Source organism: Meriones unguiculatus, chromosome 3 (assembly GCF_030254825.1).
Source record: "Meriones unguiculatus strain TT.TT164.6M chromosome 3, Bangor_MerUng_6.1, whole genome shotgun sequence".
In the NCBI taxonomy this organism is placed as follows: Eukaryota; Metazoa; Chordata; class Mammalia; order Rodentia; family Muridae; genus Meriones; species Meriones unguiculatus.
Genome location: NC_083351.1, coordinates 96,977,549 through 96,991,389, shown reverse-complemented (window position 1 = coordinate 96,991,389; position 13,841 = coordinate 96,977,549). Strand labels below are relative to the sequence as shown.

The 13,841-nt window shown below is 41.7% G+C and overlaps 1 protein-coding gene across 1 annotated transcript; it reads right to left on the bottom strand.

Moving 5' to 3' along the window:
* On the bottom strand, positions 1-10,812 carry LOC110541251 (zinc finger protein 58-like). The gene is made up of 4 exons (XM_060380378.1): positions 10,689-10,812; positions 7,489-7,615; positions 6,824-6,919; positions 1-1,831 (listed from the first exon to the last, which is right to left on the bottom strand). Exons 1-4 carry the CDS (start codon positions 10,692-10,694, stop codon positions 738-740), a joined length of 1,323 nt encoding a protein of 440 aa, XP_060236361.1. The 5' UTR covers positions 10,695-10,812; the 3' UTR covers positions 1-737.
* Positions 10,813-13,841: the final 3,029 nt, after the last annotated feature.

Genomic DNA, 13,841 nt, shown 5'->3' with positions numbered 1-13,841 from the left:
TTAAAGGAAATAAAGGATTTCTTTATTCTAAACCAAATATGACTGACAATGTGTTCTGTTCCCTTTTCCTGGGGAGGCAAACACCAATGCCCACTCACCCCAGACTGGTACCAATGTAGACCATTTCACCAAAGTCCAACTTGGTGAGAAGTGTGGGCTTATGGAGCTTCTTACACACTCAAGGTAGGTATCTTACAGGAGCTTGGGTGACCCTACTGGGAACAGAGTGAGTATACCTCAGCCCAGATCCCAGATTCAGGGCACCCAAAGACCAAGTTATAACATGGTAACAGTGTCATCAACATTTACAGTTACACAGGAAAGAAACTCATCAAACACTTTGCTTGAACACAGTTTGGGGAGGTTACAGGCAAGAGAAGTCTCTACTGTTCTCTGATGTCATTCTTAGCATTTGTGCTGGTGGAAGTCAGATGTTTGTATAGACATTCCAAGGTTATTAACTTAATAGTCTTCAGAATGGATTCATCTGAGTAGGATAAGATCTGACTTGTCTAGGAAAGATTTTGCCACATTCCATAGACTCATGCAGCTTGTATTCTGAATGTATCAACTGATGTCTTCTAAAGGTTGAAGAACTGTAAACTTTTTAAGACCTTTGTTGGATTTCTCTTCAGTATGACCTGAACTACCTTCTGTTGGGTAAGACTTTGAAGATTAAAAAGACCTTTCCTCATTCTCCACAGTGGAAGGGCATTTATTTATTTATGTATTTATTTTCAGTGAACTGTTTTTTTATGCCTTCGAATGGATGAAGATGTGGAAAAACATTTGCCACACTTATCACACTTGTAGGGTTTTCCTCCTATATGAACTATCTTGTGTTTCTTAAGGGTTGTATAATTACGATAGGATTTATGACATTCTTCACACTGGTATGGTTTCTCTCCAGTATGAACTATTTGATGTTCCTGAAGGTGTTGAGAACAGAAAAATTTTTTGCCACATTCTTCACATTTGTAGGGATTGTCTTCAGAATGAATTCTTTGATGTTGCTTCAGCACTGAATGATAGTAAAATGATTTGCCACATTCTTCACACTTGTAGGGTTTCTCTCCAGTATGAATTCCTTTATGTTCATTAAGTATTAAAGCAGAGAAGAAAGCTTTGTCACATATTTCACATTTATAGGGTTTCTCTCCGGAATGAATTCTTTGATGTTGCTTCAGCATTGAAGGATAGTAAAATGATCTGCCACAAGCCTCACACTTGTAGGGTTTTTCTCCAGAATGAATTCTTTGATGTTGCTTCAGCATTGAAGGATAGTAAAATGATCTGCCACAGTCTTCACACTTGTATGTTTTTTTACCAGTATGGTTTTTCTCATGTATACAAAGTGATGAACTAGTACTAAAGGCCTTATCACATTCTTTACACTTATAGGGTTTTTCTCCAGTATGAAGTCTCTGGTGCATAGAAAGGGTTGAAAGAGAACTAAGAGACTTTCCACATTCTTCACACTTGTAGGGTTTCTCTCCAGAATGAATTCTTTCATGTTTCTTCAGCGCTGAAAGATAATAAAATGATCTACCACATTCTTCACACTTGTAGGTTTTTTCATCAGTATGATTTTTTGCATGTGTACAAAGTGATGAGCGAGTACTAAAGGCCTTGTGACATTCTTTACATTCATAGGGTTTTTCTCCAGTATGAAGTTTCTGGTGTATAGAAAGTGTTTTATGAGAACTAAGGACCTTTCCACATTCTTCACACTTGTAGGGTTTCTTCCCTTTATGAATTCTCTGGCCTTGAACAAGGAGTGATTTATCATCAATGGCCTTGCTATAATAGTTATGATCACTGAGTGTAATTCCTGTAGAGCCAAAGTTGAAATATGAACAAAAGTTAAGCCATACTCTTGATATTTATAATGCTTATCTTTAAAAATGGAGACATTTACTCATATATATTGAAAAATGAAAGTAAAACTCCTGAATATTTCAACACCAAAATGTACTAAGAATAATTAATAAATAGAATAAAAACATAATAGCTTAGTATTCAAAGTTAAATAGCTATGTAAACTGACAGGACATTTTACTAAGAGAAATAAGCCTTTCAAGCAATATGGATGACATCCATGAAAGTATAAAGGAGCCAAGCCTAGAAAAGAGAAAGTTAATTAAGTTAATTGTGATTGTGTGACTGGATGAACATCAAAATAAACAGCTTTGATACTAAGTACAGACTTCTAGTTTTGAAGGTATAAAAGATACGTTACATAACTAGTACTGTCCACAACAAGATTAAATAATATAACTCCAACAACTGAAGACAGTATTGTTTTATTTTGATGACAAGAAAATATTTATCTGAAAGATATCAAATTATAATAAAAATCTTGAGTTTCACATGTGAATAACAGAAATTTTGCACAGACAACATATCTGTCAATGAACAGATAGCAAAGTTACCTAGTTCTTTTATTTTGTTTTTGGAGACAGGCTTTCTCTGTCTATCCTGGAACTTGCTATGTAGATAGGACTGACCTCAACATCAGAAATCTTCTACTTCCCAAGTGTTAGGATTAATGGAGTTGGCCACCAGACCCAGCAGATAAAATAACACATTTCTAAATTCATTAATTTATACACTTAAAGAACTTGTAATCTGGGTGGAGAGAAACAATGAATAAAGAATAAAAACTAGAGACTTGTGTTTAACAGTAAAGTGAAAATTCACACAAGCACAGTACAAAGATATTTTTATCTACACTGTCCTCATGTGTTTTGTCAATGTGCTTCATCCAGTCACTGATGTATCTAGGGTAGTTATCAGAAATGATTGTAGACAATGCATATTTCCAAATAACACAGAGTATCAAATTGCAAAGTAGGAAGAAAAATTCTTCAGTCCACACAATTCTGAAAGCTTATTGATGAGCTGTTGAGCACATTCTCCTAGTTGCAGGCAGCTTTACTCTTTGACTCTCTATCTACAAAGGGCATGTAGTTTAAATCCTATTACTGAGTATATGTAAGAAAACATTTAGAGGAAATCTTCATCATTAACAACTCTGATGACATGACTTTCATTAACTTGAGTGAAAGTGACATGAAAGAAATTCATGTGTGAAGTCACTGCCCTACAATGGTTATACACCTAGGTATGCAGAAAAGTGTGCAGTTCTCTGGCACATAAAAACAGTAGAAGGTTTGTAACTGAACTGTCCAAGGGGACTCCATTTTGCCTGACTTTTTTTCTCCAGCTGCTCCCCAGTCTAACCAAGAGTAAAGAGAAAACACTGTCATTGAGCCTCACCAGCAGCTTTGGAACATCCACTGTTTTAAAACAAAGGGTTTGAATCAATGGAAGAAAAACTTCTGAAATTTTAGGCCCCTGCCCTGTCTCTGGTATGAGGAACTGTTGGTTTGGGCAAGGGACAAACTTCGAGGCACAGCAGGATAGCTGAGACAGCATACATTAAGTAGATTATTCAGTTGCTCATTCAGCATTCGACAGAAATGACAGAAGACAATGATTTAAATAAAAAATTTATCCATTACTTCTTCAGTCAACATCTTTACTCTTAGGAGACCCAGAGAAGGTGTTCCCCAATCAAACCAGCGTCAAGAGATTCCCAACATGAACTATGTATTTCCTGACATCAAAACCCTACCAAGTACTTCTGGTCCTCCAACGAAGTAAGTGTAGATATTTAGTCTAAGCCAGACTGTGGCAAGCAGAAAAATTCCTGATGTACAAAGCATAATGGTTTAACAGTATGTGCACATGTAATATTAATTCATCTCAGTACTCTTGCTGTGCAGTTTGGATTTAACCTTCTTTTATTTATTTCTATTTTTAAAACTCATTCAGTCCTTCATTTTTTTTACTCTTTCATTAATTGGCTTTTTGAGGAAGGCTTTCTCTGTGTAGACTTGGCAGTCCTGGACTTACATTGTAGAACACGCTGGCCTCAAACTCACAAAAATCCCCCTGCCTCTGCTTCCCTGAGTGCTGGGATCAGCATGGCTAACCTTTTCTTTAACTGATGTTACACAGTATCTTTTAAGTTGAACCATTACCACCTTTAAAACTCTAGTCATATCCAGGCTTGGTGGTGTATGCCTTTGATCCCAGAAGGGAGTCCAGGAAAGTCAAGACTACACAGACAAACTGTGTCTGGAAAAACCAGAATAAAGACAACCATAAAAATAAAACAAAGCTCAAGGTGTAGCTGGGTGGGGTGGTGTAGCCCTTTAATCCCAGCACTGGAGAGGCAGAGGCAGGCCCATCTCTGTGAGTTCAAGGATAGCTTGGTTTACAAAGGGAGTTCCAGGACAGCCATGGCTACACACAGAGAAAGCCTGTCTCAGAACAAACAGATTCTAGCTGTGCTTTGTTAAAGGTAACTATTCCTTCAAAAACACAAAATATAGGCAAGGTCCCTGAACCCTCACCTGAGTATCCAGTCATTCCTTTCAGCTACTTGCACGGAATGAGGCATTAATTGTAAGGGTTTCAAGGTTTCCTGGAGGGTATACAGGCCAGAAAACTAAACTGCATTGTAACCTCTGCAGTCATGAGAAAACTGTTATATGTATTGTGTAAGTGCCCCCATCAAAATAGATATTGTGTAATACCCACCCCTTCAGGAAGTTTTCTTAGAACAAATGATAATTTACTTGTGATCCTATCTTATTCAAAATCAAGGGTAGTACATGAAAAGGTTCAGACACCTGGGCCAATGCAAACCAGGCGTCTCCACTAATTCTTCATTCAGTGACACACTGAACTCCTTCCTGGTCAATACTTCCCCCTCTATGGTTACATTCTATTCTGATGTGTCTCTTAAGTAGATCAGACTTACTATTGCCTCCTCTGACTGTATTCTTTAAGACAAACCAAGACACAAAGTATCGAAATCTGTAGGACTGATCACGGTTGTATAAAGGTACACTATGAAGGGATCAGGAGACTGAAGCTGCCAGGTCCTCCACTACAGAGGACAAAATGGCCATGTGCATACAGATGAGTACTGGAGAGGTCAGGAAAGCGAAACACACAGCTTACCTCTTCAGTAGAATGAGGTGCTCAGCTGCTCTTCCTTGACAGCCAGAAATGATACAGTTTTTCAACCTGGGATCCTACCTTGTCTGATGAGCCAACTCTGCCTGTATCTCCCTGAATTTCTTTTCACTTAATCCATACTCTTTCCACCAAATCTTGAGCACTGCTTTTAGGCCATAAATCCTGTCATTAGGGGAGGGTCACTTGTACCTTACAACAGCATAAGTGACTGTTATATTATCCTAGGGCCAGGCCAATTCTAACTCCCACAGCATTATGTTTACCACTGTAGTCAATATTTCCTGAGGATGAAAACAGGGGAACCTTATACCTGAGCCTGCCACTCAAAATGGTAAAACAAAAACAAAAACAAAAACCCTACATGCTAGTTCAAATGGCCATGCCTGTCCACTGGCTTTGACTTCTCTTAACAACGCTAATCCCAGAGCTGAGATGTCAAAGCCTGATTCTGTAAGCATCCTCAGCAAAGTATGAGACAATATACGACAGAGGCTCTGCCAGTCAGCACAGCAGGCTGAACTATGGGCACTCATTTCAGCTAAGCTGCACGTGCCACCTGTGGACCCACCACAGCCAGGAACAGAAAGCAGTAAAGCCTGGGGAGGAGGGGTTGGAGACATTGAAAGTTCACTCAGACCAGCTTCTTAGAGTAACCTTTCAGAGACTACTGGACCAGCTCCTCAATCCTAATCTCATTAGAAACCTAGAAGGCGATGAGACTATACATACGTGGAGGAAGTTTGCAGAATTCAGGAAAAGATCTTTAGAAGAAGGGACCATGAAATCAATTCCTCTCATGGGACTTATGGTAATATTGTCCTTAATGCTTCCTATGAGGATAAGCCTGATGATTGTCCAATACAAAACTCTGAAAAAAATAGTATTTTACCAGCTCTAATGTGTCTGGTTACACTGTGTTTATAAATAAAATTTTCTGTTATCTTTAATGAATTATAAATGGGTATATATATCCAAACAAAAGTTGTTCTTTGAATATGTTATGAATATTCTCCTTTAAAAAAAAAAGGCTTAAACCTACTAACTGCCATGAAAGAGTCACACAATCCCTGGTGCCATAGCTGCTGTGTGGGGACCCATGGCTGCACACCTAAAGGCCTTGAATGACTTCTCATCGTTCTCTTCCTAGGTCAGGAGGTCTGGCCCTGATAATCAACTGCTCATAAAACTTCATTGAAAAACCCACCAGAACCTCATGTCCCATCATGAAAGAAGTTAGACCTTGACTCTTCCCTGAGTTCAGTGGGAAATTAACTTCCCAAATAACTCCGGTTTATCTGACTTTCACCTAACTGCTCCCGACCCCCAAACTGCTTTAATCAACTCACCTGAAACTGCCTTCTGCTTCTGCTTGTCCATGTGTGATGGAATTGCTGGTTCCCCCTGTAAACCCAGTCATGCTCACTCTCTGTCGAGAGCTTTCTGGCATGAACCTGCCTCCAACCCCAGCAGAAAAATAACTTTACTGAGTATCATTTCCTTGAGTCTTGCATCACAATGGAGACCCAATAAAATGAAGAGCCCAGGGAGTCAAGGTAACTACAAGCACGGCTCTCTCTTCTGGAAATACAAGGCATAAGAAACTCAAACCTTCATAAACTTCTGAGAGATGTGCTTCTTTGACAACAAAGACAAGAACTAGAGACCTAAAGAATTCTCTCCACAACTTCATGTTACAAGGCACATGGGAAAGCCTGGCTTTTTGTTGGATATAATGAGCAATTCTGCCCATGACCTCCTCTTTCCTACCCACCTGGGTGCACAGGGCTTGCTGCTTGACTCAGCACACCCAAAGGCCCTTGTCCTTGCTCCAGAAATGTCACCAGCTGTGGCTTAGACACAGCAAGACCTGTTTGTAGGAAAACGAAACAAAGATTGTTACGTGTTCTTCTCCTGAGAATTGACATGTCCCTTCCAGTATAGTGTGCATACGGAAAGAGGTGATACAATAAATGACTGCAGAGAATTAGCTCCTTAAATGGTTTCTGACAGGTATACTACAATACATAACAAATGTACATTGTCCAGATTCTGAGTTTCATTTAAAGGGGAAAACATTAAAACTGAATTGTCAATCACTTTAATTAAAAAGTGTGTTTCACGCCTCTTTCCATAGAATTTCTTTTTTTCTTTTATATATTTTATTCTTTAAAAATATTTTACAATTTATACATTTTATATCCAGATTGTTGTCCCCTCTAGAATTTCTAACAGTGAAGGATGCATGTGCCTCAGACAGACAGGTGAAACACATAGAGAAAAGTGGTGAAATCTTTCCTAGCTATTCAGCAACCTCCCTCATTTTTTAAAATATGAAACTCGCTCTTGAAAAGAAAATCCTCCCACGAGATATTGCACAAACTGGGGAAGCTACATGCTGATGGCGAGATACAAATTCACTATAAATGCAATCCTTACCCAGGAACACAAGGTTGCTGTAAATTTCCAAGATCACATCCTTGTACAAGGTCTTCTGAGCAGGCTCCAGCCACTCCCACTCTTCTGGAGAGAAATCAATGGCCACATCCCAGAAGGACAGCACTTCCTGAAATAAAGAACAATGAATGAAATAAAACTTTTATTTAATTAGACCACTAATAATCATACAAATACCAAGATACATTGAGCTATATAGCTCTCTCTTCAACTTGACACTAGCTAGGGATTTTTTAGAAGAGAGAAGCATAATTTTCTTAATTAGTGATTGATAAGAAGATGCCGCAGTACATTATAGGCGGTGCCTGCCCTAGGCAGGTAGTTCTATGTGGTAATAGGATAGCAGGCTGAGCAAGCCATGGAAAGCAAGACAGTACAAAGTGTTCCAGTACAAACTGGATCTCTGCTCCAGTCTGCCTCCATGTTCCTGCCTTGACTCCCTCAGGGATGAACTGTTACCTGAAGTTGTCAGCTGAAATGAACCCTTTCCAAATTGCCTTTCCTCATGGTTTTTATCTCACCAGGAACAAGCCTAATACAGACATCATGTGCTTGTAGAAACAAATCTAGATCTGCCCAGCATGAAAGAGTGCTAGAAGTGTTTCTTACACCACTGAATAATATTCCTCAAACACATCAAAGGGACTCACACAATCTCAAACTGGACCCATCTTCAAGGAAGACACGGTGAAAGACCATATACGACGGTATGGATAGTATACATTAAGGCAGATGAAATGTAAAATGAACATATCCACAGAGGTATATATTTAATGCTACAACCTACAACACTAAGTAGCAACTACTAGATCTTTGTCCCAGGGCTTTACTGGGATAAGAATTCTGTAATTATAATTTCAGTTTCAAAACAAGTATCAAATGTTTTGCTCTGTACAATAGATGTCTCCATGAATTTGTGGAATTTAAAGGGTGCATATATTTTCCTGAGTTGTAAAGCACCAGTAAGGTGAGGGTATCCATAGAATGGGGACCTGCACTCTGATACAAATGACTTACTTGTGCATAGATCCTGGAAGGAAGAGAGTAGTGGAATGCAGACTTAACAGAAATTTGAGGGCACCTGACACCATGGCACTCACAATACATCACTGATATGTTGCTGCATTTGATAATGACTATGGAAGACAAAAGGACAGATATGTTTACAACAGAAAATGAGAATGTAATGAGAACCTGTGCTGCTCAGGTTGACTCCTTGCACAAGTGTTTGACTCCTGTTCAAGCCTTTTGTAATTTCTCTCCATGGTCTTTGACATAATCATATAAATCAGGAAGATCTGAATGTCTTCACCCAGCACACCTTTTCTCCAGAGTTCAAGATTTGACATGGCTAACAGAGCAAGGCTCATGCATGAGATGTAAAGACAAGTAACTGCTTCCCTGATGCTAACACTGGAATACAATGAAGAATCTGGGAGCAAAGAGCTCCACACATCGAGGGGAAGTGGACACACACCTGTGCAAGAGGAAGGAATCCCACACTAGCAGTTTGCTTTACTGGGTGGAGATGGCAGTACCATGTGAGGGACAGTGGGGGGAGTGGTTTTGTCCTGGCTAAGTGTAAGAAGCATCTGCTCACAGCTGAACCTCCGGTGCATCCCAGCTACAGCTGCAGAAAGGACCCAGGAAAGTGAACCACAGTGGCCTGCCACAGTCAAGAACTACAGAAAGGGAATGAAGAAATAATGGAGTCTCAGCTTAGATATAAAAGAAGCAAACTGGAAGATTCAGTGAACACCAGAAGAAAGCATCATCGGGTCATGATAGAGTCTAACAAAAATTACTATTTAAAAAAAAAATGAGTATTTGCTGTGAATAGCAAGGAACATTTTTTAAATTTTTTTTATTTATTACAATTTATTCACTTTGTATCCCAGCTGTAGCCCCTTCCCTCATCCCCTCCCAATCCTGTCCTCCCTCACTCTTTTCCTTCCATGCCCCTTCCTCAGTCCACTGATAGGCAAGGTCCTCCTCCCCTTCCCTAGCCATCTGACCCTAGCCTATCAGGTCTCATCAGGACTTTCTGCATGGAGGGAGGAACATTTGAGCAAGAAAAAGAGAACTCTTGTCACATAGTAAATGCAAACCAGTATCTAAGAGTAAATCAGTGAAAATGTTCATGTGGAATGAATTGACAACTTAAGCACAAGTAGATTAAAAGTGTCTATTACATGGTGCTCACTGTAAGACATGAAATGACCCACAGAAAGTATTTCTCATGTCCATCAAGTATGTCCAAGTGTTTTCTGACACAGACTCTGGTAGCCTGGGATGCCCTTCAATTGCTATGAGGCAGGGAAGGACCAGATGGGCCTGTCTCCCCCTCACAAATGCAGAGATGACAGAGATGTTCCTCGGAGTAGGCTGCAGTTTCTTTTCTATCACAGGTCTGGTTACCTTAAATCACGTGACTACACACTTCCTCACCCTGCTGATCTGACACAGAAGTCCGGCACCCTGAAAAATACCATGTGAGCACTTCACCTGCTCCTAGGGCCCTTCTCAACAATTTCAAGGCCAGATCAAGACCAAATGACACTCCTTGGGTGGTGCTGCATATCGCCAATCCCTGCACTAGCTCCTTCGTCTTCTGTATTCAAGACTTTCCCACCTGCAACCTGTTGTGCCTCAGATTTTCCCTTTTAATTCTTTAACTGACAGGGAAAATGAACGCAATGAAACCTAAAGACCTCTGCGCCAGCTATAGAGTACAGGGGGACCAGGAACCCCATTTGCTCTAAATATACTGAGGAATCTGACAGCGTCCATAAGAGAATGGGACAGGCAGTGAAGCATGCCTTCCAGCAAAACAGTTCAGTGAGCTCCCAGCCCCTCCTCAGGAGCAGGAAGTCATGTGACCGTCATTAGCTGGCAATCCCGGATCTGGCACTGTTATCTACCGCACCACTACCGGGCAGCTCTGCTGTCCAGAAGCCCAATTCAAACTCGAACTGCACGCGGCGTCTGCGTAAACCGTCACGCAGGGAAAAATCCCAACCATCCTGTTCCCAGCCCTGACCTGCCATGTCACGTGTCCCAGCCAGTTCAGCCCAGCACCCCAGCAGCTTCTTCCGCCCGCCCACCCGGCCCAGGTCCGCTCCCTCCAAGACCGACCCAGCACCCCGCACAGTGCCTCAGGCTGCGCTGCTCCCTGGACCGACCTCCATGTCAGAGACGCGACGGGAAAGTACAGCAGCACAGGACTACAGGACTCTTGTCCAACTTTCGGGAAGACGCACGTGTGTAGACCAAAAGCCGGATAGGGATTTCCTGGACGGCTGTGATGTCACAGTATCCAGACTACATTTCCCAGAAGTCTGTGTAAAGGAATTTCTGGTAGGCAGGTAGGGCGATTTCTGCTGTGCCTGGATTTGTCACTGGCAACCCACTGTAGATTATGGGAGGAAGAAACCTCGTTTACAGGAGTGCCATGGGGAATCTGAGTAGTTTTTACTCCGTAGATCCACAACAGGATATATGTGAATGTGAGTCCAGGCTTTGACAGAAATACTCCAGTTCAGAGACTGGTTGGACTTTTTTGGTATGGCGGGATATGTGCACTCTCCTGCGGCTAGGCTGAGAAGGACAGTTAACGCTATTAGAAAATGACAGTTATGGGGAAAAGGGTAGTCTGGCGAGCAGGGCCTAGGTGCTGGAGCTCCTCAGGCAGGACCCTGTTGGAGGTATTTTAAACCAGCAACATGGCTACTGTGGCTGGAAAAGAGACAAGCACTTAGCAAGCTCCTTTAATCACCGATATACCTGCTGGTAGTCCATACCTTTAATCCCAAACAATGAAGGTAAAGTTAGTTGATAGAGAAAATCAGCCATGTTTAAAAGTGATTTCTAATTAAGAGGCAGTCAACGTGAACACTCGGAGAACGACTTGACAGACCGAGATGGAATAGGATACACCCAACTCTCACCATAAGAGACAGGAAAAAGAAAACTTAGGAGAGCAGTGCAGAAGGAGAGGAGGAGTCAGTTTTACCGGGACAGTTGTACAGGTTGCAGAGAGATAAGCTAGACAATGAGCCAGAGAATGACAAGGTACCAGAAGTTTAGAACAGACTGCCAAATTTAGTATGAGGCCAAGCAGAGCAAGTCAAGAGGCTGAGAGAAAAGACAGATTGAGTAAGTCATCTGGGAAAGTTTGAGTCAGACCAGCTCAGCTGAGCCAGCCAGCCAGAGCTAAGACAGAACTAGAAAGGGTGAGCTTATTAAGCAGAAAGTCTCAGAGGCTGAAAACTTTCTAGACCTAGCTTAGATTGTATGGAGGCTAAAAGCTTCCAGGACTAGGCCTAGGTTAGCAGATGGAGACAGTACGCTGTCGAGTCAACAATTACATCAGGCGAGTTTACATTTACATGTGTTCACTACGATGGAACTCAACTTGGAGATGAAAGCCCACCAATGTTGCAGAAAGCATAGGATATCTGACAAACTGAAAGCCCACCAATGTTGCAGAAAACATAGGATATCTGACAAACGTCACAGAGGACAGGAGACATCTGACAGAAAGATGTAGAGAAGAAATTTACCTGGGATCGTCTCCAGAGGAAGCATCAATTCTGCAAGTTCTGCAGGGTACTGAGAGCCACTTGGGAGACTCTGATGCACTGGGAGCCTTGAGCCCAGAGCAAGGAGCGAGCCCCCAAGACACAGCCAGCCACCCCAAAGGGAATTTTAATTATACAGGCAGACGTTTCCTGCATGAAAAAAATTGGAAAACTTTGTTTCAGGACCTATAGAGCAACGGTTGGAGTTGAGGGCACAGAAATGATCTCTGAAAAGGCCATTGCAGTACTCACTGCAACTGTGACCACTGGAGTAAAGTCACCCTACTTTATTGCAATCTTCATCTTTTTCCTCTCAAAAAAGACTTAAAAAGTAGCTGTACAAAAAGAAAAATTAGCTATGTTATACAAAGGCTTGAGAGACAAGAGACAGAGGACATAAGAGTACAGAAAATGATTAATTGTGAACCTATGCTATTTAATGAAATTGAGGATCAATATAGACAGACCACTGAAAATGCTTAAGAAGTCTGGCTTACTGCTGGGGAGCTGGGCATGGAATTTGAGTATCTCAGTATCTAGTTTATGTGTAGATTCATAAAGATATATTTGTACCTTAATTAATAGAAGGGGAAGATTAGCTACAAAGTCTGGCTTGTAGAAAAATCTACTGTTGGGGGCTGTCTGGTGCTATACAGATTTAGATGCTAAATTCTGGGCCCCAAGATCTGGTTGCAAAACAACTAAGTGCATTCTCAATTATACCAAATAATGTTGAATAACTTTGCTCCCCAGTTATCTCTGATTGGTTAATAAAAAAGGCAGATGCCTGTGGCTGAGCAGAAGAGAGAGATAGGTGGGGCATCAATTCCTGGGCTTAGGGGGGTTGTCTCAGTTGGGGACCATGAGTCCAAAAGAAGAAGGAAGAAGAGAAAGAAGAGGAAGATGGAGAGAAAGGACTGTCTTCCAAGGTAGATAGGAGGAGACTCTAATTCTACACCAGGTAAAGCTTGAGCATAGGAAATCTCACAGCCCACCTTTATAGTGACTTACTGCTCCAATAAGGCCACACCTCCTAATAATGCCACTCCCTATGTCCACTCAGTAGTGTCCCCTGTCTCCCTTTGATTGCCTCAAGCTGCTGCCATGTGCACATGTTGGCTCCGGGCTGGCAAAGGGAGATGGGCTAAGAGAAGCTCCACCTTCTCTGGAAGGTGACTGAGAGGCTGGTCTGGCTGGATACTTACTGATCAGGGTTCTCCTCAGGCAGTGCTTCTTTCTTAGCATAGTGGAACCACAGAGTGGCTCCTGCAGCTTGGTGTTTAGAGTGCACAGTTCAGCCTGCTGTGCTGATTGGCCTCTTGGACGACTCTGTCCTGTTACTTAAAACTTTTCTTGGGAATCAGGCCTTGACTGGTCATCCTGAACCCAGCTTTGCTGGGGATAACATTTGAAAGTCAGGGAAAGGATGTGGCCAATTGAACTATTATGTAAATCCAATACCAGTCAGGTATTGGCAGGTTAGTTAGGTACAGGGTCCCCTATTCACAGCATCCTAATAGGTCACAAAGGGAGACACTGAAGGCAGAGTAATTGGTATCTGCCTCTCTGAGTTTTGAGAAATTTAGGATGTAGTTAGAGACTCTTCCACTGGACAAGTCAATACATCGCACTGTCATGTGAGGTGTGACAGGAAATTCATCGTGAGTGTGTCTGTGTGTGTGTGTGTGTATGTGTGTGTGTGTAGATGTTCTCCAGCTAAGGCCTAGAAGCTGAGTGAGACAGCAGCAGATGTCC

Excerpts from the sequence above, each read along its gene's own strand:
- LOC110541251 (XM_060380378.1), bottom strand. Across the intron at positions 6,920-7,488 it reads CAGCAACCTTGTGTTCCTGG|GTCTTGCTGTGTCTAAGCCA; the intron begins GTAAGGATTGCA and ends TCCTACAAACAG. Across the intron at positions 1,832-6,823 it reads AGCAAGCCCTGTGCACCCAG|GAATTACACTCAGTGATCAT; the intron begins GTGGGTAGGAAA and ends TTGGCTCTACAG.